This window comes from Populus trichocarpa, chromosome 11 (assembly GCF_000002775.5).
Source record: "Populus trichocarpa isolate Nisqually-1 chromosome 11, P.trichocarpa_v4.1, whole genome shotgun sequence".
Lineage (NCBI taxonomy): Eukaryota > Viridiplantae > Streptophyta > Magnoliopsida > Malpighiales > Salicaceae > Populus > Populus trichocarpa.
Window position 1 is genome coordinate 13,878,661 of NC_037295.2, and position 26,398 is coordinate 13,905,058.

A 26,398-nucleotide genomic window follows, 5' to 3' on the forward strand; every position below is an offset into this window, starting at 1 on the left:
ATAAAGAACCTATATAGGAGTAGAATTTGAGGTTTAAATAGAACTTAAATATTGTACCAATATAAATAGATCATCCAACTACTTGAAAATATATTTAATCCCATGCAATTTTTTTCTACATTTTATTCAATTTATCTTTATTTACAACTTTTACTTGCTTTATTTATCTTTTTTTACTTTCAATTTATTTTTTACTTTTTTTTATCTATTCTTGTTGTGTGGTGTGGTAGATATACTTTTTTCAAGGTTTGAAATCTTGAAACAACCGCCTGGCTCTACCTATAATTCAATTCAATTCTCGATTATAGTTTCTTGTTGAAAAGAAAAAATAATTAACAGTTACTAATAACTGGTTAGCTAATTAGTCAACAATCATAGCAGAATTATCACCTACCTTTGCACAAGCGTTCAGCCATCCTCCTGTATGAAGGAGACTTGCTTGCAAGTACCGTTTAAATTGTAATGCAATGACGAGGATTTTCAAATTTCTTAGTTGTTTTTCTAAATTATTTTTTACATCAACATATCAAAACATTTTAAAAAAATAAAAAAATAATTTAAAAATACAAATCTAAATTCGTTCATCTCTTGGAATCTGATTTGAGTCGGATTTAATTGCAAGCACTTGGGAACGAGCAAACCAAATTCACCGACAAAGCTACTCAATTTTCTTCTACCTTGTTAGGAAACATCTGTCTCCAAATTAGGCAACCAGTCACGATTTGCTCGACTTACCAATGTATTATTTGACTCTGAAACTAGAATTGAAAAAATAAATAAATAAAAAAGAGCAGCTGCTTCTTTGTTAAACAGGAACAAAAGCTTTAGTTCTGAAGAGGAGCGAGACTTGGCGGCATATCGTAATTCAATTAGTGATGCGTTTGCAGCATGCACTGCTTGCAGCAGGCATCAACAGTCGGCCAAATCAGCGTGTTCTCCACATCAGCAACATCTATCTATGAAACCTAAAGCTTGTAAAGGAGAGTCGAAATAAATCCATTCTGAGTTTGAAAGATGATTTATCAAAATTATCCTTCTTTCTAACCATTAATCAAGTGGCAACATTTAAGCCTGACAAACTATCTCGTATTAGGTCAATAAAAAGATTCCAGCTACCTTGGCTATTTTCAATCTTCTTTACTGCCAGTAATGCTCATGAGATATTGATTCAAATGCTGGCCAAAAGTTTTTGTTGAGAATGACTCAGCAACATGCTTCCTTGCCTCTCCACCCATTCTGCTTGCCATCTGAGGATCCTGAATGAGTTTAGCCATCGCCAAAGAGAAATCTTCAGGGGTAGGGTCACAAAGAAATCCTGTTTCTGCATCCTTAACAGTCTCCACAGGGCCCCCACTATTGCATGCAATTACAGGCTTATGGGCTGCCATTGCCTCCAATGGGACGATGCCAAAGTGCTCATCCTACATTTATTGAACAATTAATATAAAACCCTCTTTTCATCTCAAAGTATGATCAATGTTATAGACAAGAGAAAGGGATCAGACCTTTGGAGTATAAATGACACATAGGCACTGTGAAAGAAGTTTATTTCTCTCAGCTGTTGAGCAGGACGTAACGAAGCTAATCCGAGATGAGACTCCTTCCCTTGCAGCCAGGTGTTTAAGTACATCCAGGTATTCAACATTCTCTCGCAGTCGACTATCATATCCACCTGAAAGACAAATTACAAGCAAGCACTTAATGAGCAAAGTTGTGGTATTACCATTTAAACACGTCTAATTTGTCTTCCCTACAAATCAGGTTAATATTCCAATAGCCCCATCTAAAAAAAATAAAAAAAATCTCTTGTCATCTCATAAAAAAATTGCATATTTCACTCTCTGTTACAAGAATATCTGCATTTTGCAGAACACAGCCTTCATAACATATTTTCTATCCATTCCACCCATTCAAAAAATGCAATAGAAAATTGAAAAGTAATTATGTAAAGTGTGATTTCAATCTTAAAAGTCTTTAGTGAAGGTGCATGTACTCCCCAGTCCCTCCCTTCCTCTTTTTTCAAGAGAGGAAGGTACATGGCCCTTTCTGCAACAAGCATAAAGGGATAAAGAAAACACTGCATCCCAAGTACAAAAACCATTTTCCAAACTCATCAATATATGAAATTCTTTAGTAATGTAACCCAGGAAAGAAGCAAATTGAGACTTGCCAGCAATGGTCAAAGTAGCTTCATTTAGTTTTTGACTTTGAAGGGCATGTTCCTCAAGGGTGTGAAGTCTGGCAAAGGCAGAAACTGCCAATTCTATGTTCTTTTTCCTTTCGAAGCGATTTATCGAGAGAAAATTCAACCTATGCCACATGAAACAGATAAGAATAAGATTCTGAACTACTGGCGGGAAAAATGCAATGAAAGAAATTCTTCTATGACATTTCAAGAGCAGGCCTAGAGTTACAAGATGCAAGAGATATACAATAATTTTCGTTACTTATAAGAATGAGGTTCATCGAATTGGTCCACGTTAACAGCAGGATAAAGAACAGCAGGTCGAATTCCCCGTGCATGAAGACGCTTGAATGTATTCGCAAAGGTAGATGCAGTGAATTTGCTGTTAACAAGTATCATATCAGCCATGCCTGCAGTCCCCAAGAGCAGTAAATGAGAATTGGTAGGTTCAACTGGAACAAAGTTAACACTAAAGAGATATTTCCGGTAAAAAAAAAAAGGCAGATAAATTGGAAACAGACCCGTTGTAATTTCTTCTACAAAGTCAATGGGTTTCCTGTACAACCTTCGGAGAACAGTTGTATGATGAGCAAGTAACAAATCCGGAAAATGACAATAAAAAACCACCTGGATATACAGGACTAGAGTGTAAGAAACCTGAGGCTAAAACCTTTAAACAACAGTTCAGTTCATATCAAAGGCATAGAATATAATACCTTCATTGATTTTTTAAGTTTCAAAAGTGGGATGACAACAGAAACCTGATCTGCCAATATAACATCAAAAGATGGCCACAGGAATAACACGCAAAGGGCAACGAAAATGCACCGCAAATACGCGCATAAGGCATGAAAACGGTAGAATACATGCCGAGGCAGGAAAGAACCATATACAGTAACCGGGAAGGTACCTGTACAGCCAGCCAATATATATGAATCAGGTGCATCATAGAATTTATCCAAATCAAATACAGGAAACAGACCTTAAAGGAGAAGAAAATGAAAATAAACGCAAGTTACCGGAAACAGTTTCTTCAAAGCATCGGTTTTTATCATGATGAGCAGTAAAAATATGAACATCGTGGCCATGGGAGACAAGTTCAACGGCAGCATCGACTATTAATCTTTCGGCTCCACCTATGAATCATTTTAATATACAAAAAAAAGGAGCTTCATTCTGGTTATTTAATTCCTTCTACCATACAAGCATTGAATTCTTTTACAAATCACACGATTGAATTAGCTTCGTAAAATAAATAAACAAAACAAATTTCTAAAATTGAAAAAATGGAGAGAAGGGGAGTAGAAATTTACCTATACCAAGATCTGGATGAATGATGGCAATCTTTAATTTTCTCTCCATTTCTTTGCTCCTCTTGATCTAATTCCAGCGATCAATCGTTTAGGGGCCGCAGGCTGCGTTGAGGAAGAGAAAGACGTCGTTTTATGCGTAAAAAGCGACTTGTCGTTTGACTATGAGCAGTAAAATAATAAAAAGAAAAAGAAAAAGAAAAAGAAAGAAAGGCTCCGCTTCCGCTCTCTCTCGTATAAAAACGAATACCGAAAGAAACAACTGATAGGAGGACTCTGAATCCAGTATAGGAGGACTAGAGATCACACTACAAGCGAATTCCTTGGGGACGATTGGAGAAGATGACAATAGAAGAGGCAGCGGCAGGCCCTGCCGGCCCTAAGGTTCTCCGTCTGCTCTACTTTGTCGGCGCTGGATGTAAGTGCTGCTTAATTCATTCAATCTATCTATCTATCTATCTATCTATCATCCAATTCAAATCTACTTTTTTGGGGTTTATTTGGCAGTTATTTGCACAGTTGGAATCAACAAGTGGAGAGAAATCGAGCGAAAATCAATCCTCGAACAACAGCAGCAAGAGAAGAAGATGAAGAGCGATTTTCTGCCTCGAAGCTCCACAAATTCCGTGCAGAAGGCCATCAAATGATCATGTCTCTTCCTCAGGTGGTCCTTTCCTTTTCTTTTTGTGTTGCAGAATTTGTAGTAAATCAACTATTTTGTACTCGTAACAAAATAACTCTTAAACATTTAGGCAACACTCACTTCTTTTTATTTGTGATTTAATTTCTTGATAAAATATATAGTTTTGGCTAATTTATTGCTGGCAACAAATGTCACAGAGAGTTTGGTTATTGATTTTTGGTTGTTCATTGTGAGAACTGGCAACCTTCAATCCTGAAAATTTTGTATTTCGATCCAGTTTCCTTTTGAGCTTAGTAACTTTTGATGCCTGTATGCTCATATCAATGTAGATTTATTTATTGCTAAAAAGCTTGATTTAGTTAAATTTTGGATTTGACCTGCTATTGAAGAAAGTCATAGCCGGGAGAGAGAGAGAAGAGTGTTTTTGAAGGTTGAGCTAGGTGAATCTTTCTTTCCCAAACTTTTTCCTAATGGATTGTCAAAAGCATCATTTAAGCTTCCTTGTATCATAATCCCTACTAAATACGCCTTATTCATCTACCAGAGTTTGCTTGACTGTTTTACATTTTAGTAATAAAGGTTTTTGATAGTATTTTATTATGTTTAGCATTGTCCCAATACTGCGTTTTGAGGACCCTTTTGATTTTTTAAGGGGCAGAAAAACTAGCATAAAAAAACACCATTGGCATTACAAACAAGGTGTGCTTGGTAGGAAGGATGGGGAGAGGACAGATACTGTGTTTTCTTTGTTTTCCACGATGGATCATGACTTGCTTCCTATCCATTTTCAGTTGTAATTTACAATTCTCCCAATCTAGGCAGATTAACTTTCAGCATTACCCTCCCTTCATAGCCAAAAACTTTGATGGATGAGTTAACGTCCATCTTTTTTCCTCTCCATTTTACCTCTGTACTCTATTCATCTTTCTCTGTATCAATCCCTCACGAGAAATAGTCTAAGACGGGCATGGATGTTCCATTTTGATAATTTCGTTTTTTAAACGTTATTAATGTTCAGTCATTGTGGAAAGAACTTGTTTATAAAAGACTATGTCTCACCTTAGGCAAACAAGAATTTATCTCCTCAAAACCAAAATAAATCATAAATTCTAATAGATGCTCAAGTCACTTGAGCATGAGAAGAAGGTAATGCTTGAGTATGGAAACTTGATGATCCTAAAACTCTCGCGCTCCTTAGGAAAGCGTGCACCTCTTTGACTAGCTGTGGGCGGTGCGCTTGTGGAAGTGCATTGTCTGGAGTAGGTTATCTTTTATGGTACTAAGAAAAGATTTGAACTCAATACCTCTTGAAAGGAGGAGGAATGTTAATGCAAGTGGAGCTACAACTTCTTAGCCTTGTCCGGATAAATTTAACATTCTCCTCCTTGATCATATGTTTCTATAGTTTCATTGACAACAAATTATAACTCTAACCAAGGGCTTAATGTAAACTATGCTTCTGCTTTGGAAAATTCTGCACATGTGTAGGAAGAAATACATAACTTTGTGCATTGTGGTAGTGAACGATAGTGAGAGGAGAGGCAGTAGTGTTTTTTTTTTTTTTAGTATTTAGTTTTATTGATTCATGTCTAAATGTGTTTTTGGCATTGTAGTAGCTTTTATAATTGTGGTTTGAAAAAAATATATATAAAAAAAGAAATAAATGTAGACAATTTGATATGAAAAGCAAATTTAATAAGTGAAAACCAAACAATTTTTGAATTTATGATCAGCCTAAAAACATCTTTAACCGTGTTGTATCACAATACCAAACATAATTATATATGGCTGTTGGAGGGTGGTAGTGTATTTATAATGTATTAGCTATTTGACTTGCGCACTGCCGCATGTCATAAAATTTTTTTAAAAAAACCCTAGGTATACAGGTTATTTTCTAAAAAAATCAAAGTATAAATAAAAAAACTCATGCAAACATCTAATCAAATAAATCGATAATCATTTATGTAAATAAACTAAACAAAAAAGTCGTTAATAATAACCAAAAGAGAGACTAAAAAAATTAAGAAATAAATGTAGACAAAGATATTTAATATAAGTTATTTACTCAATTGTATTTGATGAATTTATTTATGAAAATCAATCTGTAACAAAAATTGACACATATAAAATTTATTGAATAAAATAAAAGGAAAAAAATTATATGCAAGGTTGCTCATCTTAAAAATATTGTAAAAAAATAATGTTTTTATTTTAAAAAATAAGTTTAATCTATATAAAAAAATTATAGATGAATCACATTAACCTCGTAAAAAAATTAAACACACTCAATATAGTAATAAAATAATCGCTATTTCAAAAATGATATATAAGCCAAAAAAATAATAGAGAATGAGTATTAATCAAAACATAAATACAAAAATTATTTTTAAAAATACATATAAAAAACTATTAGTTTTCTAAAAAAAATTATAAAAAAGAAAAAGAAAAGAAAAGAATGAGACCAAGCATTAAGGGCTGGTAAGTCAGGTGTTGTGTGCCTGCTAAGCCCAACCTAGTGCCTAACCCACAAAAAAAGAGCCCGCACGCAGGCCTTTATTTTTTTCTAAAGTTAATGGGGCGTACGACGTGTCGTCTGCCCCATTCGTTGCTAGAAAAAATAGACGCGTCATTTATAATTTCCCAGAATCTGACTATTCTGGGGGTCGAAAAAATGAGGCTTTTGTTTTTCCAACCTAAAAACCTATTTTCAATCCATTTTTTAACCTACAACACCAAGAAGTTGGAACATTGTCTAACCAACCCATGGCCTTCAAAAAAGCAAAAAAAATGCCATAAAACCCAAAATCAACACGAAACCAAAAATCTTTCATTACTCATATCTATTTTTTTAGGTATTTTCAAGGTAAAAAAAAAAAACAGGCCCCTCTTTTTTTTAGGTATCTTAACTCCCCTAATCATATAGAACCATTTGACATAAAAATTGATCGTTTTAGTAGTCGTAATCGTCGCCAACAACTTTCTCTTTTTAAGTCAGAATCTGATGCCCCCTCAGGCCCCTCTTTCTTCTATTGAAAAGGGACTAAAAAGAGAAAAATGAAGTAATGGCACCAAAATATAATAGTTAAAAATTATAGGGATCGATTACCTAATAATTTAAAAAGATAAATCACTAAAATGAACTTTTCAAACAAATTGCAGAGTTGTCATTCAAGTTACTAATTTTTTTACTTAAACTCTCTTTCTTTTAATTTAACCCTCATAAAAAAAAAAAAAACATGTAATTGAGTTCCAATTTAAGCTCAACATGGCTCAATTGTGCAAAAAAAAAAAAAAAAAAAACCAAGGATCAAATTGAAATTTTTCAAAAACCTCACTATTAAAATATACAATGAAATGTAAGAAGATGAATAGTAAAATGGTTATACTAAAAAAGCCACACGTTTTATAATTTCTTATAATTAGAATCGGTTAGTCTATGATTTTCCTCTTTTTTTTTTAAGCAAAAAGATGCTTAGGCTGACAAACCAAGAGTTTATTTATTTTTATGTTTTAAAGTGTTTTTAAAAAAATTTAAATTTTTTTATTTTTTTTACTTCAAATTAATATTTTTTTGGTGTTTTCATATCATTTTAATATGCTAATATCAAAAATAAATTTTCAAAAATAAAAAAATTTATTTCGATGCATTTTCAAGTGAAAATCACTTTAAAAAATAAATGTTGTCACAATACCAAATGCACTTCAAATGTATTTGGGCAACCCAACCCTAAGCCTTTTGTTTTTTTTTAAAAAAAAAAAACTAATATGGATACTTATTTTTTAAGAATACATTATAAAATTGTAGTATTTATGTCAAATATTTTACTTTAGAAAAGTTATATAAAACAGTGACAAAAGTTTGTTCTTATATATATATATATATATATATATATATATATATATATATAAAAGATAGTGTTAAATCACACACATAATTTAGAAAGAAAGAAAGAAAGAAAGTTAGTCTTGGCATCTATGTAGCAATAGAAAGTCATTTTTCTTTTTTCATCTATAGTTGTCATCGAAAAAATAATAAATACATCAAAATTATAATTATTTTTATCAAAAAGTTAAAATTTATAATAATCATCTCAATATTTATTTATTTATGATAATTGAGTTTAAAATATTAATTTTATTTCTTTCAAATTAAAAATTATAATGGAAAAGTTATACTTATTAACTTAAAAAACATTTATACTATAATTTAAATTTATGCCACTAACTAAAAATAAAAATGTAAAAAATAATAATTTTAATATTCTAGATTGCAAAAAACTATTTGCATATGAAAGAAAAATAATGCATTATTCATTATTTTAGTTTTTTTATTTAAGAAATAATGAAAAACTTGTAAATGAAAAACTATAGAGAACCTCTAAAATGTATTTTTCAAACTTAGTACAAATTTGAAAAACTTAAATACTAATCATTCCATTATCTAGATGGAGAAATATTGCTAAATAGAAAGTTACGGGTGTTTTTCAACTTTTTTTTCTTAGTATTACTATATTTTTGAACATCCATATCTTTTTTTCACACCTAATCTCACCTTCCCCTCTCTCTTCTAGCTTGAATTCATCCCGCATCAAGCTCACCCTAAATAAAAACCAACTCAATACCTTTTAACAATTGATGACCACAAGAACAATGACCTCTTCTCTCCATGTCACCAAATCAAAGAGGGGCGACCCTATTTACCTCCTATCAACTTTAGAAATGCCAACCATTTGAGTGCCCCTTCTCTATCACATTGTCCATCTCCTTTGGCTCTCCTCACAAATGTTAAACCCAACAAAAACCACCTCATCCTCTTTCTCTTTTCATTAGCCAATGTCATAACCTCTTACCATCATCACAACAACAACATCGTCTCACCACTGAACATGATTAGTGACAACAACTACCATTTCATTGAAAAATAAGAGGAAAAAAAAGAGCTCAAACCAAAATTGTCTCTCATCTTTCTTGTTAGTTAGAGGTGATCATCGCCTTACTTATTGGTGAGAAGAAGTGGTCAATGCATTTATGATTCAATGGCCACAAATCATCATCTCACCTTCTATTTTGATTTGATCTTTACTAATGTGATTGTCATGTTTTTTGAAGCTGTTATGAATTTGTAGCATGTTTGATCATTGTTTCTTATTTCTTTTTGTGTCCTTTTTTATTAAATTTTGTTTTCATATTTTTATAAATATTCTAAATGTGTTGGTGGTGATGTGTTTGATGTTTAAGTTCTTGCTTATGTTTGTATTAGTTTTTATATTTGCATAAAACTCATGTTTTAGGTTTAAAACTGTAGTTTAAAAATGATTTGTTTATTATTGTGTTGATTTTGATGTTCATTGCATGATCATTTTGTGTTTAGTTGGTTTTTCATGTTGAATTCATGTCATGATAATTTTTTCATGATGAACCACTAGAATTTGATGCTATGGGCATATTCGTTATCATATCAGTTTTTTTTTTTTTTTTGTAAGTCATTGTTTTGTACTTAAAAGTATAGTTTTGAAACCTTATATGCAAGTGTGGTTGTGTTAAATTTGATTTTTGTATACAAGTTATACTTTTTTATTTTAGATTTAAATTCAGATTTATATGCAGGAACGATATTGTCTCAATTTCATTCTTCTCATGAAAATAATTTTTTGGTGATTTTATCAAATTTGAAACTATTTGTTTTGGTTTCTTTATTGTTAAATTTTTTAGAATCACAATTTTGGTTTGAAACCTAAAAATTTAGGTTTTCGTGTAGTTTTAATTTTGTTTTTGTATTTGGATTGATTTAATATATATTCAATGTAAAATTTACTTTCTAACTCTTTATTTGAATTTATTATTAGACCTAATATTCATAATTATTGTGGTTTTCACTTATTCATCAACATTTTGCTTGTAGTTACCTATGAGTAGCTTGTCATATTATTTCCGTCTATTTTGATTTTTGATATTTGTTTTAGATATTTATGTAAATAAAGTTATATATAGATAATATGTTATATATGCATAATGTTATGTCACCTTTTTACTTGTATTGCATATATAAATCTAATATATTTTGATTTTATAAAAATCTTAAAAATGGTGACCGATGGTGAAAGAGTGAGCGTGTGTTTGTGTTTTTTATCGAGCCAAGTTTTATCTTGTTCAAAGTATATTATACAGTGAAGTGAACAGTTCAATTCAAAACATGAAGCCAACTCCGCTATAATGATTAAAGCTTTATATGTGTTTGATTGTATACTTATATGATGAATTGTTATTTATCTCTTTGATTAATGTTATTGTTTTTGTTCTTTTTTTAATTAATTCAATTCATACAACCATCATATTATCAAGGATTGGATTTTATTTGCATTGTTTATTTATTTATCAAATTCACACATGTCACTCGGTGATTATAGCATAAATTAGAAAAAAAAACATTTTATAATTATTAATTATCAATTTAAATATTTTTTTATGTGTGCGCGCTCGTGCTTGGATCTGTGTATTTAAGGTTACCCTAGCCTTACCCTTTTTAGTTGCTCCTCTAATTTTGCAAATTCAGTTTCTTCCTAAGTAGCAAGGTTATATGTGTGGGGTGGATTGGCTTTCTTTTATTTATTATGTATTCACACTTTGACTTAAGGTTATTTGTAAATATTCGTTATTTTATTTTTATTCAAGATGTGTTGATAATTTTATTGTTACATGATGTGTAATTTTATTTAGATTTTTGAGTATGTATATTTGTTTTTGTTTTATAAGTTAGTATAGCTTTGACTTTTTAAAAATAGTTTCCTCCTTCTTTTCTACTGCAAGAGAGCTTCCGTTGGATTAGCTCCACCTTGTATAAGTCTAAGTAGAGCCTTATAACCCATTTTGCTTTAATAAATTAGAATGGACTGGTATTGTTTTTTATCCATCATCTTTTTAAGTTTAATTGTTAGTTTAATATATCATGTAAGTTGATTATACGTAGCATTATTATATTCATATAAATATATATTTATTACTAATAAATACTTAATTTATATTTAATATTCATATAATATTATATTAATGACTCCAATATTTTATTTATGAATCTAGAGTAAAGATAAAATTTAAGGAACATAAATATTTTGCAAAGAAAATTATAAAGTTGTTATAATTATGAGATTCCTATTGTATCATGTGATTGTTCCTAAAATATTCCTGGTTGATTCTCTCTTAAATATTGAACATTCATTAAAGCTGTAGAAACTGGTATATATTATGTTCTTTTCTTTATGAAAGAAAACGGTTGTTTCATAAGTTGAGGTATAAGAGATACATAAAACTAACATGTAAGTGTTTGTCATAAGACATGTACACTGAACTAACCCGCATGAAAATTCTATATGGAGATATCACATATGTCAATGGAAAGGCTTATGTGATGATTGTGTAGGTGATCTAAGACTTGAGATCACTAAATTATCTCAAATAAAGAGTGTTATGTTCTCATCATGTTACACGTTATTTTGGGAAAGGTAACAAATAGACAGACATTAGATATAACATAAATTATATGAAGGTATCTGAGTGATTAAGAGAGGATTCATCATCTTAGGTGAATTAGAAAAAATATTCCACATGTTCTCAAATAATATTGATTGTTAAATCTTTATACAAGATGGAATGAGATTTGAAAAGAGTTTCAAATCTTATTCAAAAGATCAATGACTATAATGTTGCGAATAAATATGATATGACGTGGCAGACACACTCCATGCTAAAATATCTAAATCGGAACATTATTGATGAAGAGATAATTACACTGAAAAGCCGGTCACAGTCAAACCACTTATGACTTTCCTAATATTTAGAGAATCATGACATATTGCTAGACAGTACACTTGATCTTCAAATATAAATTAATCAATTATTAAATTGATAATAAATTAAATTGTTTGATTTATTTGATTCTATTTATTTATAATCATAATTTATATTTGAACTAATATATTAGAAATCGAATGGGTCAAGTTTTTTCTACATGAAAATATCAAATCATATGATATAATTTATAGTAATCATCTTTTGAAAAAGTTGAGTATAATTAAGAATTTGAAATAAATATGCAAAATTTGCATCTATATCAACTGAAATTGAAAAAAAAAATTAACAACATTATAAATGTTAATATATATATACAACATTATAAATTTTATCAGTTGATAAAATTTATATTGATAGTTAATAAATTTCTATAAAAGTCAAGAAAAGCAAAATAAATCACATGCTTTTCACGTAATTAAACTCATAATAAATGATAAAATATAATTAAATAATAACTTTGTACCAAAAAATAATTCTTAATAAAATAGATATTTTTAATTCTCTCATCTCTTGAACCTAGATACAAAAATGAAAAAGAACCCTTCCTCAATTCTTTAAAGTTGCTAGACATATTTAAATTCAATAAAAGTTCTTAAAATTCAAAATAGAAAAATAAATAAAGGGAGGGGTCAAACTTTCTTATAATTAGTATGCAATTTGTAAATGAAAGTAAATGTAAAATTAAATATAATTTGATAAAATAATTATATTATTATAAAATCATTCCAAATTATCAACTCAACTCATTTAATGAATAAAATGTAACCAATTAACTATCCAAAAAAACTATTTGTTACAAATAACATCTTGTTGGTGCAATGAAACATATAAATAATAACTAATATTGAAAGTGATAAAATGAAATTGTTGAATAATTGAAAGATGAGATTATTTAGGAATACATATTGAATGCTAAGATTACACATTGAATTTCTGGAAATAGATCCGTAACAAAAAAAAATGTTTGTGATTGTTCCAGAAGAAATGAAGCACAAGATACGGTAGATCTAGGACAATTATTGTATGAGGTCTACCCAATGTTAGATGCAGAGTTGCATAATAGATCGATATGAACATCATGAGCTCCCTGTAATAAAACATGTTGTTGCTGATACCTTTTTCTTAGTTCCTTCTTCTATACCCCAAGCTTGGAGAAGAAAGAGATAAGAGGTTTTCATAGAGAATGTAATCAGAAATCCATAATAAAGGACGAAGACAATGATCAAATTGTTTATTTTCATACAAAAGGATACTAGATTATCTGGTATAAAAGATTTCAAAATCATAATAGAACTTTTTTTTCTTTTCTAATGTAATTTCTAGATTATTATATGGTGATTTAGAAACTTTTCATATATATAAAAATAAAATATAGAAAATAGAAATATATAGAATAGAAACATATCTTTAATGTCAATAACACAAAAAAAATTCAGATACGGACTCTATATATTATAAACAAAACATCATAATAATCCAAATAATTTTATAATATAAAACGATGATAAAACATAAACTATCTTGAAATATGGTTCCAGACACTTGGCTCTCATTATAAGATCTCTAACAACACTTAGATTTGGACCACATCATATCCATATATTCAAAATAATTGATATTTAAGAATTATATTATTTTTTACTCTCCAACTTTTTTAATATAAAGTCTCATAAAATGGAGACAGAATGACTAGTTCTATGTATTTAAATTTCATCATGCTCTCCTTATGTTTGATAAAAAAAATTAATTTTGAAGTAGAAAATGTTATGAATTCAAACTATGTGAAATTTCAAAAATAATCCAATTTTTATTTATTTATTTGTCTTGAAACTAACTTTTAGCCAAGATTTGGAGGACAGTTTTGGACAGCATAAGACAGATTTATCCCATTCATCAAGTTGCAAACTTTATCGTAATAGATAGAGAATATTTTTGTTGCATACGTGGCTCATTGTCCATATATACTATCATTTTCTGCAAGTTTAATCCGAATCTCCCCTTTTAGACAAACAAATTTGCCCCGGTTATATTAAAGATTGAAATAATTTTAATAATTTTAAGCTTCAACAAAAGTTAAAAGAAGAATAAATCACATGCTTTTCACGTAATTAAACTCATAATTAATAATAATCTATAATTAAATAATAACTTTATATCAAAAAATATTTTTTAATAAAGTAAAAATAATACGAGTTTGGAAATATAGTAATAATTATTTTTTAAAATGTTTAAAATACATTAAAATAGTATATTTTTTATTTATAAAAATTATTTTTAATATTAATACATCAAAATAATTTTAAAAATATATAAAAAATTAATTTTAATAATTTGTTTTTAAAAAAACCGTTTGAAATACCATTCTAAACCGCCCCCACACAAACACCGTAAAAACCACAGTTTTCCGCTTTTACTGTCCCTTTCTGCTTAATTTTCAGACCCAGTCAAAAAAATTCCTACCTCCATCACCATCGCTTGACCTTTCACTTTCTAATCACACTAGTCTCATGTCCCCATCTCCCTTCAACCAATACAGCCGCGCCACCTTTTCAAATCTAACATCTGTCATTCGTCTGTCTAAGTGAAAATCATACAGCCACGTCACTTTATAAACCGTTTTCGTTTCCAACCATAATAATTTTAACCAAATATAAACTGTCTATCTCCCTCTCCGTTTTCCTTTTTATTTTTATTTTTAAAGTTTGAAGACGGAAACACTCATAAAAACGAAAACAAAGAGGCAGACACCCCCCCCCTCTCTTTCTGCCTTAAAATGTCGCTGAGAAGATCGATTTTATCGCGAAGGTTCTCGAGATCCTTTAATAACCAGAACAGAAACGAACGAAATGCAGTGGAATCGGGGCGACTCGGTGGTGAGTTATGGGCTGAGTCGGATGGGTGGGGGAGTATGTTACCTGAGCTGTTAGGAGAAATAATAAAACGAGTTGAGGAGAGTGAGGATCGGTGGCCTCAGAGACAAAGCGTCGTCGCTTGTGCTTGTGTTTGTAAGAAATGGAGAGATGTTACCAAAGACATCGTCAAGTCTCTTCCTAATAGTAGTAGTAGTACTAATAATGCAAGTCCTGGCAAAATTACTTTCCCTTCTTGCCTTAAACAGGTCAGATTTTTTATTTATTTTGGTGAATTTTTATTTATTCAAGGAATATTCTGTCATTGTGATTGGATTTGGTAATGAAGGTTTTGGTTTAAGATAATTGGAGTATTTAATTAAATTGGTTGAAGTAATTGGGGATGTAGGGATTAAGATTTTGTGAATTTGTTTTAATTGTACTCCATAGTTTACCTTAATTTTTCTTTCAATGCTATTAAGTTGTGCATTTTTTTTTTTTGTGGAAAATGAAAAACCCAAGAATTTAAATTTTGGATGCAACTGTAGAAAGCAAATAACTTTGATTTTTGAGCAGTTATAATATAAAGGTTTGAATTATTATTAGTTTTTGGGTTCTAACAATTGGTTAATCCAGCTTCTATGGTTTCACAATATGATAATATAGTCTTTTGTGTTTAAGGAATTGCATTTTAGAATATCCATCTATGCTTAGAGATTTTTGATATATTAGGGGGGCTATTGATATTTGCATTGGTGAAAGTTGTAGGTTCACGACCTGCTTGTGGGTTTGAATCTCGGAAAATTGAAAACAACCATTTTTTAGAAAATGCTGGAGGACATTGTCATCGATTACTACTTCCCAGATGCCACTTTGGTTGGGTCTCCATCTGGGAAATTGTGTTTTATATATATATCGATGGGATCATTCTTTTGCCTAAGATTTTGGAGATATTCTTATCAAATATCCATTAGTAGATATGGTAATAGACAAGGCAGGGTTTACTGACATGTAAATTTGGAATCAAGATATATTCATATAACTAGTTGAGCTGAAATGTGACTTGGTTTTTAAGAAATGATTCCGGCAGAATAATTGACGCCCTGTTTCAAATTATGTTTGTGTTTTTTAGGCTATCATTTTCTTGACATTTTTCATTTCTGTGCAAGATGAATATCTGGTAATCTTGTCACTTTTTGGATTCTCTATTCAGCTTCGTGATCTGTGCTGCGTGACTTGCTGCAATTGCTGATCAATTATGTTTGCAAATTTTGAAATTGACGATTCCTTTTCTTTTCATTTGTAAATGCAGCCAGGTCCACGTGACTTGCCCCATCAGTGTCTTATTAAACGAAATAAGAAGACTTCAACATTTTACCTATATCTTGCTCTTACTCCATGTAAGTATATATCGGTAGACATGTTTTTGCAAATTATGAAGATGTGCGGAGGATCTTTCTATACACTTTTGCAGCTAATTAGTTTGACTGAGTAAATCGTTGACATGTGACTTGCTTGTACCAAAGATGAAAGAGACATGATTCATTTTGTCAACTTGTAGGATGACTTTTGTCTAGGTAGATGTAATTGATTGTGACCCTATGCTTATTCGAATCAACTTGACTCAGTCCTTATTTGATATCAAGTATTCTTGTCAATATAATAAACTTGACTGATTAAGGTGTCTCACCTATATATTGACTAGCATGTAATGTTAAATCAAATTTTAAAAAATAAAAAGTAGAAGGAAAAAAAAAAGAAAAGGTAAAAAAAACTTTCGAATATGGAGTTGTCTGGTGGTAAACCATGGGTGATAAAATGTTTTTGGTTTCATCAATTGTGTATGGTTTTAAGAAGTGCCTCATGATGGTCAATGGTTCAACATAAATTTGTAACTGTGCCTGGAAACTTGGATCAAATGTTTCTTATGTAAACATGAAATCTTGTTAGATATATTTCTTCAAAAATCTGTTAGTAAATGGCCCTGGCATAACTTTGTGATATGTTTTTCCAAATTTTGTCAAATAGACAAATTATGCATGTTCTTCATCTGTTAATTCACGTTTTATACCCAGGATGATGCAGGACAGCCTAGGGGCTGTTCAGAATCTGACTTTTAGAGGTTGTGAAAAGTGATGTCAATGGTAATTTTATGGTTTGAGCTGATCTTTTCATTGTTAAGATTAGATGGACTTGAATGCGTGGATGTTTAGAAACTCAGTGGAGGTTATTTGATGGTTGGAATATAGGATTTAACTTACTGAAATGTGTAGAAACTATTAGAGTTACTCTAATAGGTTATCTAGGAGTCACACCTAGAGGATAAAAAATCCTAAGCTTCACACCTAGGAAGATTGACTCACACAATCAAAAGCAAATTGCTGTAATTTTACTAATAAACTGTAAATAAAATATTGAAAGACTACATAACCTTTATATAGAGATACAATAAGGACTTGTTTTCTATATAAGAAATCTGTTTAGAATAGGAAAAACCTAAAAAGGATAATTACTTGAGAACTAAAAAAATACTAAATAGAAAATAACCTAGGGCCCCGTTTGTTTGCAGGAAAGTAGTTTCCTTTTGGAAAATGAATTCCGGGGAAAGTGAATTCCGGAAAAGTATTTTCCGATGTTTGGTAGTGTAATGGAAAATGAACTGGAAAGCACTTTCCAGTGTTTGGTTATGTTATGGAAAATGAACTGGAAAATAATTTATTAGTGAATTAATTTTTTAAAAAAATTTATCTAATATATGAAAAATATTAAATATAAATATTAAATCACTTATAATATAATTTATTAATAAATTAATGGAATATGTCATTGGGGTTATATTTACTTGAATATAATTGCTTGACTTGACTTCACAAATTAACCTAGCCTCCCTGCCTCTCTGCAGTTGCTCTAAGCAAATTCTTTCACTCATTTTATCTGCTACATCCATCTCCATAGTTTTTCAAATATCGCAGTAGTGATCATCCTTTACTTGTGGTTTGGCTGCTAAACAAAGGCAGAACATTGGCTATGGAGATCCTTGGTTCCCTGACATCCACAGTTGTGGAACTGTTAATTGTTCTCATTAGACGCTCCGTTACTCGTGTATTCAACTACACAGGTAGTGTGAATGTTATCATACTCCACAAGCCTTTTAGAATAAGCCTCAGCTGCAAATTCAGCATCTGATGTAGGAGCCATGCTTTCTTCAAGACCAGCATACGTACTTCCTTCCTTTAACACAAGGGCGCCGCAGAAACTGCAAGGCCCCTCTCCTTCTTGTTCGCAGACAATCTTGCCACAGGATAAGCAATTACTCACCAGTCTATGCTGACGGGCTTGATATGGGCATGGCTTCCCCTGCTGGAAGACAAATGACCCTTTGGCAGCCTCTGCAAGTGAAACGACTTTTCCTATTTTGATATTGTAAAGTGGCTTGCTAGTGTGAATGTTATCACTGAAGAGGCTAACAGAGTTTTTGGAGATGAAGACGAGGCAAAGAAGAGGTGTTTCATGGGAAAGTGTTTTCCTTAGAATAAAAAAAGGAAAACACTTTCCTATCATAAAGCTTCTTTTTTTCCTTTGACCAGAATTGAGTTTCCTTTGACCCATTTTCCTTATGTTCACCAAACATGGGAAAGTGAGGAAAATGGTTTCCAGGAATTCATTTTCCTGGAAACAAACAAGGCATAGATCTAGATAATTTTTCCAGATTTTCTAGCAAATCTGAAAATTACAGAAATACCACTGTATATAAAAATACATTAATCTGGCTTCTTTTGTTGTCTGCATCATAGGATCTCTAACTTGAAATATTCCTTCTGTGTTCATCATCATGTGATAGGATGTAGCAATCTGGCAAGTTGTGTACTTTTAAGGGGCAGTTTGTGACAGACTCTGTCATAGCAGAAACTGTTGCGTGCAAAGACATGTTTAGATTGTATCAATCAACACGGGTTTTGTATTAGAAATTTCATTGCTGCTCTATTGAAAAATTCTGGAACTTCCACCACGAAGAGTTGGTGCTCAAGCAAAATGTAAAGTAAAAAAACAAAGTATAATTTTTCTGTCAGGTACTGGTTTCTCAAGCACATATGGAAAGTAAATCATGAAAATGTTTGGTTGGAGAAAATTAGATTGGAATTGTAGTCAGATTTCTTTAATGATACTGGTTTCAATTTTTTTCTGTTACAGCAGTGGTTCACATTATTGTTCTTGCTTTTGGTAATTATGGAAATAATCATTTGAAGGATGTTGTAAGCCATGTATGGAAAGATACACAATTTGAGGTGCAAGTAAGCAATACTGAACAGCAAAAAAGCAATACCGAATGATAAAGCTAATAATGAATGGCTAGATTTGGTATGCAGTGTTCACTGATGTTTGTAAACTTTGAGTTGCAAACTATGTTCTAGTCTTACTTACTGGTTTTCCATTGCTAGATTTGGTATGCAGTGTTCACTGAAGTTTGTAAACTTTGAGTTGCAAACTATGTTCTAGTCTTACTTGCTGGTTTTCCATTGCTAGATTTCGGTTTGTCATCAAAAACTTTTGGCCGCATCATTTGACTGACATAATGTAAAACAATTGAGCTTTGGCTCATTATTCTCTTCTGTTTTTCTTACTAGCATTTATGGATAAGGGGAAGTTTCTTCTAGCAGCACGGAGGTATAGGCAAGGTGCTCACACAGAGTATATCATCTCACTCGATGCTGATGAATTATCCCAAGGAAGTAATGCTTATGTTGGAAAGTTAAGGTAAGGTATTTTTGTATCAAAACAAGTTCTGGTTTGTTGTTTTCAAAATAATGCACTTCCTGGATATAGCTACCACTTCCCAGCAATTTGTGCCGGGGTGTTTAGGAACCATTTACTCACAGTTGCTAAGAATCTACATCGCATTTTACTTTTACTCGTTTTAAGTATGGTATTGTTTATTCTCATAGTCATGCTTTGCGCTCACATAAATTACAGTGCTGGGACAATCTAGTTTTCAGGTTTTTTTCCTCAAATTGTTGAGATCATTTATCTTTTGATTCAGAATACATGGCATTTCATTGAAGAAGTAATGTGGATCTGATTTGGAACAATACCTAGTTTAGAGTCTTACAAAAATAATATAAAAAGATGAGGGCTTTGGGATAATTAGTGATAATGTAACAAGTCATATGAAAATAATTCCATTTTCAACATTAAATATTGCAGTTCGGACTTCCTCGGTACCAACTTCACAATCTTTGACAGCCAGCCACCACACAGTGGTGCAAAGCCCTCGAGTAGCAGAGCTAGCCGGCGATTTGCAAGCAAGCAAATAAGCCCTCAAGTTCCAGCAGGCAATTTTGAGGTTGGGCAGGTCTCTTATAAATTTAATCTCTTGAAATCTAGAGGTCCAAGGAGGATGGTTTGCTCACTCAAGTGCCCAGTGCTGCAAGAAACAATCAATGACAAAATTCTTGACAATTCGAAGATGAATGGACTGGAGTCTGCTTCTTCTGGTTGTACAGTTTTGCGGAACAAAGCCCCAAGGTGGCATGAGCATTTGCAATGTTGGTGCTTGAATTTCCATGGTCGGGTAACGGTAGCATCAGTGAAGAACTTTCAACTAGTTGCAACTATGGACCAAAGCCAGCCAGGAGGGAGAGGAGATGAGGATACTGTCCTCCTCCAGTTTGGGAAGGTAGGCGAAGATACTTTCACCATGGATTATAGGCTGCCACTCTCAGCTTTTCAAGCATTTGCCATATGCCTTACTAGCTTTGGCACGAAACTGGCATGTGAGTAATTTATATGCTATTATTATGATGTTGAAATTAGGATTCCTCTGCATGTTTTGTTATCAGTCCTGTTCAAATCATTTCTACAAATGCTGTTTAGCTGGAAGAAGCCAATGATGTAAATGTTATGCATTCATGACAGGAGTTTCAAAATTTTCCATTCCCAGCAATTTCTCTTTTCCAATCTTTGGTCTCTGCTTTCTTCACTAAAGCACTTGAGAGCAATTGTGTGCATCCATAAGGTAATCTTCAACAGCATACCAAATCATTCTTCAGAAAGGAAACACAAGACTGTCTTAGACCCTGTTTGTTTCATAGAAAATAGAAATTTAGCTTGATTTCTAAAAAAGTGTATTTTTTATGTTTTGAGCAGAAATTATCGTCTAGAAGTTATGAAAAATTCAAAAATATCCTGTTATATATTGATTATATCAAATTTAATCTTTTAAAAAGTTAGTACATTTCATGACAACTCAAATTTTACAGAAATGTTCAAGCCCTTTCTCCATATGATTTTATATCATTTAGTTTTCTAATTTAATTCTTACATTCTAAAAGTAATATTCTTCTTCCTTTCATTATTCTTACCATTAGTGTAAAATTCTATATACAATACATTTCTTATTACTTCAAAAGTTTACTCTTAATAAATTATCAACCAATTATAAATTATTTTCTAAAGTTATTTTATTTAGTTTGGAATCATTGTGAAGGAAATTTCTTAATCCAAGCTTAATGGCTTCTAATTTGAGAAAGTTTACCTCTTCAATCTAGAGATCCTTTATAATCTCTATTTAACTAATTAAAATTCATTTTATATCAATTATAACAATATTCATCAACCAATTATTTCTAAATAGAAATTAAGTAATTATTCCAGAATTACAAAAGATTATATTTTACTTATTCTAAGTTAAAGGAAATCATAATGTCAATTCTGTATTTTAAAAAATAAATCTATTTAGTTTAAACTTAGAGATTAAGTATTAAAGTTTTCATTGTTCATTCGTATAATTATATCTTCTCCAAGGTTGTAACAAATTAGAATTTTAAATCATAGTTTTTCAATCAAATAAATTGAGTTTCGTACCACCATTTTTTTGTTAGTTCCTCAGAGGTATGCCTTTTTATATTTAAAAATGTTCTCCTTAAAGGTTTAAGATGATCTTCATTGAGTTTGTAGATCGATTGTGGTTTTTGCACTTTGTTGATCTTCCCTATCAACAATTATAACTATATTTGTTTCATTAATTTTTCTCATACCTATTCTTAAAGGTTTAATCACTTATATTTAATGTTTAATGATTATCTAAATTATGATTTTATTATAAACATGGTCTAAAGATTAAATATAAATAATAAAAAATTATTACAACCAACAAAAAAAAAATTTTATCTATCCGTATCTACTTTATCAAGCAAGGTGAAGGTTCAAAACCGTTATTATCGAACAAAAGATTTTATAGTACTCAAAAAATAAATAGTAACATCTGATTATTTACTTCTTGTGCTTACATGAAAAAAAAAAAAATATATAAGTAGGAAAGATAAATATTAAGCGGGGATATTTTTATCGGTTTTTATGGTTCATAAGTTTTATTTTCTCTTCTTCTTGTATTTTTTTTTTTTGAAGATGAACTAATAAAATATCACTAATTATTTCCTGAGTTTCATAAGATTTACTTATTAAACTCTCATTATTAAATGAAACAAATTGACACTAAGAATTTGAGATTTTTCATATAATTTCTTTTTATTTTACACTTTAGTTCCTTTTTTATTGAATTTTCTCTTTTCTTAGTAAATTAAATATTAATTTAAGCATAAAAGGCTGTAATTGAATAAAAAAAATTGAGGAATTGTTTTTTAAAAAAGGGTTAATGTGGATTTCTATAGCATTTTACCTAGGTATTTTAATATATATTGTAATTCTTTATCCCCGTGAGATTAAGAATGTCTTTACCCCAATTATAGCATAATTTATCCAAAGTTTTGAATCAAAATGAACTTAATAACTTCAATCTTTTTGTTGGAATATCGCAAACTATCTTCCGTGCATTAACTTTTTTTTTTTTTTTTCCATATCACATGCTTTCATAACACGTTTTGTGTTTCTATTTTGTCTTCTAAGATTCAAAATAACAAAAAGACTTTTTTCTAATAAAAAATAATTAAAGGTACTTGTATTGTATCATAATTATCAATTCCGTTTCATTTTACTCCGAATGATCAATATACTTATATCATTTTAAAAAAATAAAACAAAATAAAATAAATTTCATCTTACTCAAGATCTTAAGTCATTTTAGATTTCTCAACCAAATTCAAGACGAGATATATTTTGAGTTTACTTCATTCATTCCATTCTGAATAATAACTTTTATTACTATTTATCAATAAAATATATTCCATTTTATAATAATGCAAACTACCATTATTACTATCATTATGTTGGGGGACAAAGCTAGATAAATTTCACATTAGTGTTTTGGTAAGTTAGTACATTTAAGAAAAATATTTGTAAAATAACACAGGCGTAAAAATAATTTAGGGAACTAGTACAATTGAGAGTGTTGCAATTGGTATCTACAACATGCGAGTAGTAGATGCCATCTGCAACTCACGTGTTGTAGATGGTATATATAACTCTTTTAACATAGACATCCTGTGATAGATTATTTTGTCATCAACCCCCCTAAAAAAAAGCAATTCACACAATCACAAAAAACCAATTTTCTAGCAATATAGAGCAGATGTCATGCCCAACTAAGGTTTCGTATTACAATTTCCTGCACCAAAACTTGTCAACTAGCATTATCACCTAACCTAGATAGATCAAATGCTTGTAATGCCTGTGTGGTTCTTTGAAAGTTTATTGAAAACCGGGTCAACTCTATACTGGAAGAATTTCTTCGTCTATGTCTACTATTCAAGTAGAGTTCGGGCATATTAATCTCATTGATCCTTGCAAACTCAAACATTGAATTCACACTTTTGTCACTACAAATTGGTACGACGACATAATGAGTTTGACTAGCTCTGGTTTGTAACATCCTACAAGTAATTTCAACTTCTATTTCAAACATATTTCAACCAAATCGATCACATAACATTTTCGATAATTTGTTAAGGAACATGTCTGATGTTACAATTAAAAATTTATAGCTTTCTCCATTATAAGTGATACCATTGTCGGAGATACTACCATTGAAGCATAATATTCTTAAATTATCAAGTATTCTCTCAAATAACACAACAAAACACAATTCTAATTTATTAATATCTTGGGGTTAATCAAGCTGCATCAATTATCAACTAAAAATATATCTAATTAACATAATCCATAATTTAACCTAAATCAACACTAACATTGCAAACACATAATTTTATTAATTCACAATCAACAACAACATAAAATAATTGATTATTTAACAAAATAACCTAACTATCAACTAAAAATATATCTAATTAACCTAATCCATAATTTAACTAAATCAACACTAACATTTATTCTCCATAATTTTATTAATTCACTAAATAACATAATTAATACTAATTAAACATAAATCAATTATAGTAATTTCTAATTTAAAACCCTAACATTCAATAAAATAAAATCAGCATAAATTACATGAAATTAATTAAGGGGAAGTGTTGAATATACCTTTAAAAGTAAAATGTGGCTAGTAAGGGTGATCGATGGTGGTATTTTAGCCGGAATGTGGCTGCCCCACCACTGGTTTCTTTGATAATTAGGGCTATTGGTTTCAGAAGAAGTTTTTATTGAATGTAATGGCATTTTTCATTTTCTAAACATATTAAATTAATATCTTGAATTTTATATATGCGCGTGCGCTTTGAGTATACATGACCTTAGAGAACACTAAAATACTCTGGAATATAGATTTATCGTTCCAATAAAAAAACACCAATTAAAATAGAATTGACACCCTTGATTTTTTTCTAACCTAAAAAAACTAACTTAAAAAACTAAATTCAATTTAATCTAAAATTCAAAATGACTTTGAATAAATTAACCAATAGACGGATTAAAGAAAATCTCCCAGGATTGAGTTATGCTTAGGCTCTATTATCAATCCCACGTCCACTGTTACTAGTAGCTATTCAAAGACAAAATAATACTCCAATTTCTTTTTTTAAAAAAGTTAAATTAAAATAATAATTAAAACTTCATATTCAAATGCAATATTTTTCCATCCAAAACTATATTATTATCACAATAGATTTTTATACTAGATTTGGAAAAAAAAAATTAGAAGTTCTTCACAGTTTTTCAACTGTTTTTCAAATAAGAAAAAAATATAAACAATATAATTTTTTATAGCTTTTTTTTATCAATGTTGATGAACTTTTGATTTATTTTTTTAAATTATCTTTATTTTTTTAAAATGAACATGGCTTTTGATTTTCTATTGAAAAAGAACAACCAGAAATTAAATAAAATAATTATTATTAGTGGTAAATTTAAAAGGTGTCACTATAACATTGTGTACACGTGGACGGTTCTCTCCCACACATTTTACTGTGAACTTACTATTTAATTTATTTATTTTTTTTATATTTGGTCCTCAAATGTTTTTTGTCCTATTATATTTTTTTGGGGCTAAATTAAAGAACAATTGAATCAAATTTGTTGACTAAAGATATAATTAAAAGACATGAAACCAAAGTAGAAAAGTCACCACAAATGAGTGATGGGTCAAAATTCATACAAAAAGTTTAATTTAGTCCTTAAACTTTACAAATCATACATATTCAGCCCCTCAATGTTTTTTCAATTTAGTTTTGGTACAAACTTTATTTTTTTTATTTTTTAGCTCTTAGTTTGAGAAAGGAGAGAAAAAAAGATCGTTGAATTCTAACGATAAAAAAAAAAAAAACAATGTTGACATTAATTTTTACTACCAAAATGGTCGAACATTATGTCAAAGGATTTCATTTGGTAAAGAGAATTTTAGTTTTTGTGCCTTGAAATTGCTTACAAGTCTAGATCTAGGCTCGGGAAGTTTTTTGGTTTTTGGGATGATTTTGGTTTCTTAAGGCTATTTATAGATTTGTTAAGGTGTTTAGGATATTTTCTAGGTATTTTAAGTAAAAAAACAAAAAAATATGTTTTTTTATCCATCATAATGACCGAAATCTAATATTGAACTACAATTCGTCTAATTATTTTGTTTTTCAAAAAGTAATGGGCCAAACGATAATTACATTAAAAAGAATTATGGTCCTCACACGAGCCTTTCCTGGATGAGGCAGACCAAGTGGTTCCTAGATGAGGCAGACCATGGCTCCTGTCTCCTGACTTCTTCTTTTTTTATTTTTCTATTTTTTACCTTAAAAAAACATTTGTATTTTTTTAAAGTAACTTTTAGTTTATATTTAAATTAAAAAAATTTATAATTTTTTTATATAATTTTTTTTTAATATTAGTTTTTTTTAATTATTTTTTGTATTTATTTTTAAAAAAATTATTCTAATTTATGTATTATTCTAAAAGTACATTTACTCAATCAAGTATATGCCAATTTCTTTCTACTCAAATTAATTTTAATAAACAAAGTCATGAGATCAATTCTTGACTTTTCCAAAATTATATTTAGTTATGGTTAATAACAGTTTTTACCATAGTTATTAGACCCGGTCTGGGGGTTGACCCAGCCAAGGGGCCGGGTCCCGGGTTTCATGGGTCAACTCGGGTTAACCCGGAAAAATTAAAAAAAATTAAAGTTTTAATATTTCATATGAAAAAATCTATGTAAATATAGGTTATA

At 30.2% G+C, this 26,398-nt stretch overlaps 4 protein-coding genes and 1 pseudogene across 5 annotated transcripts; 2 read left to right on the forward strand and 3 right to left on the reverse strand.

The window, feature by feature from the left end:
• Nucleotides 1–1,018: 1,018 nt before the first annotated feature.
• Nucleotides 1,019–3,665, reverse strand: LOC7472343 (uncharacterized). Its single transcript, XM_024611551.2, has 8 exons — nucleotides 3,499–3,665; nucleotides 3,205–3,321; nucleotides 2,902–3,095; nucleotides 2,707–2,812; nucleotides 2,448–2,595; nucleotides 2,171–2,310; nucleotides 1,506–1,672; nucleotides 1,019–1,421 (listed from the first exon to the last, which is right to left on the reverse strand). The coding sequence occupies exons 1-8, from the start codon at nucleotides 3,545–3,547 to the stop codon at nucleotides 1,128–1,130; spliced, it is 1,215 nt and encodes a 404-aa protein (XP_024467319.1). The 5' UTR covers nucleotides 3,548–3,665; the 3' UTR covers nucleotides 1,019–1,127.
• A 50-nt stretch (nucleotides 3,666–3,715) lies between these two features.
• Nucleotides 3,716–4,309, forward strand: LOC7472344 (uncharacterized). The gene is made up of 2 exons (XM_002316818.4): nucleotides 3,716–3,913; nucleotides 4,003–4,309. The coding sequence occupies exons 1-2, from the start codon at nucleotides 3,838–3,840 to the stop codon at nucleotides 4,140–4,142; spliced, it is 216 nt and encodes a 71-aa protein (XP_002316854.1). The 5' UTR covers nucleotides 3,716–3,837; the 3' UTR covers nucleotides 4,143–4,309.
• Nucleotides 4,310–12,729: 8,420 nt separating this feature from the next.
• Nucleotides 12,730–13,272, reverse strand: LOC7455942 (putative protein TIC 214 N-terminal part; annotated as a pseudogene).
• A 1,399-nt stretch (nucleotides 13,273–14,671) lies between these two features.
• LOC7472345 (tubby-like F-box protein 7) lies at nucleotides 14,672–20,790 on the forward strand. Of its 2 annotated transcripts, XM_024611457.2 has the most exons (5): nucleotides 14,672–15,104; nucleotides 16,148–16,235; nucleotides 19,461–19,590; nucleotides 20,038–20,606; nucleotides 20,749–20,790. In XM_024611457.2, coding segments are annotated over exons 1-5 (1,134 nt in total). In that variant the 5' UTR covers nucleotides 14,672–14,759; the 3' UTR covers nucleotides 20,751–20,790. The 2 variants fall into 2 exon arrangements, with proteins under 2 accessions (XP_024467225.1, XP_002316855.2); XM_002316819.4 differs by having other exon boundaries at nucleotides 20,038–20,790.
• LOC18103361 (uncharacterized) lies at nucleotides 17,609–18,494 on the reverse strand. The gene has a single exon (XM_024611458.2). It carries the CDS (start codon nucleotides 18,442–18,444, stop codon nucleotides 17,905–17,907), a length of 540 nt encoding a protein of 179 aa, XP_024467226.1. The 5' UTR covers nucleotides 18,445–18,494; the 3' UTR covers nucleotides 17,609–17,904.
• Nucleotides 20,791–26,398: the final 5,608 nt, after the last annotated feature.

Bases quoted from the DNA above. Each gene is read 5' to 3' on its own strand.
- LOC7472343 (XM_024611551.2), bottom strand. From the start codon at position 3,547: ATGGAGAGAAAATTAAAGATTGCCATCATTCATCCAGATCTTGGTATA. The intron at 2,813-2,901 runs GTATTATATTCT...CTGTATATCCAG, and splicing joins AACTTAAAAAATCAATGAAG to GTGGTTTTTTATTGTCATTT. The intron at 2,311-2,447 runs GTAACGAAAATT...CATGTGGCATAG, and splicing joins GATGAACCTCATTCTTATAA to GTTGAATTTTCTCTCGATAA.
- LOC7472344 (XM_002316818.4), top strand. From the start codon at position 3,838: ATGACAATAGAAGAGGCAGCGGCAGGCCCTGCCGGCCCTAAGGTTCTC. The intron at 3,914-4,002 runs GTAAGTGCTGCT...TTTATTTGGCAG, and splicing joins CTACTTTGTCGGCGCTGGAT to TTATTTGCACAGTTGGAATC.
- LOC7472345 (XM_002316819.4), top strand. From the start codon at position 14,760: ATGTCGCTGAGAAGATCGATTTTATCGCGAAGGTTCTCGAGATCCTTT. The intron at 15,105-16,147 runs GTCAGATTTTTT...TTGTAAATGCAG, and splicing joins TCCCTTCTTGCCTTAAACAG to CCAGGTCCACGTGACTTGCC. The intron at 19,591-20,037 runs GTAAGGTATTTT...TAAATATTGCAG, and splicing joins GCTTATGTTGGAAAGTTAAG to TTCGGACTTCCTCGGTACCA.
- LOC18103361 (XM_024611458.2), bottom strand. From the start codon at position 18,444: ATGGGTCAAAGGAAACTCAATTCTGGTCAAAGGAAAAAAAGAAGCTTT.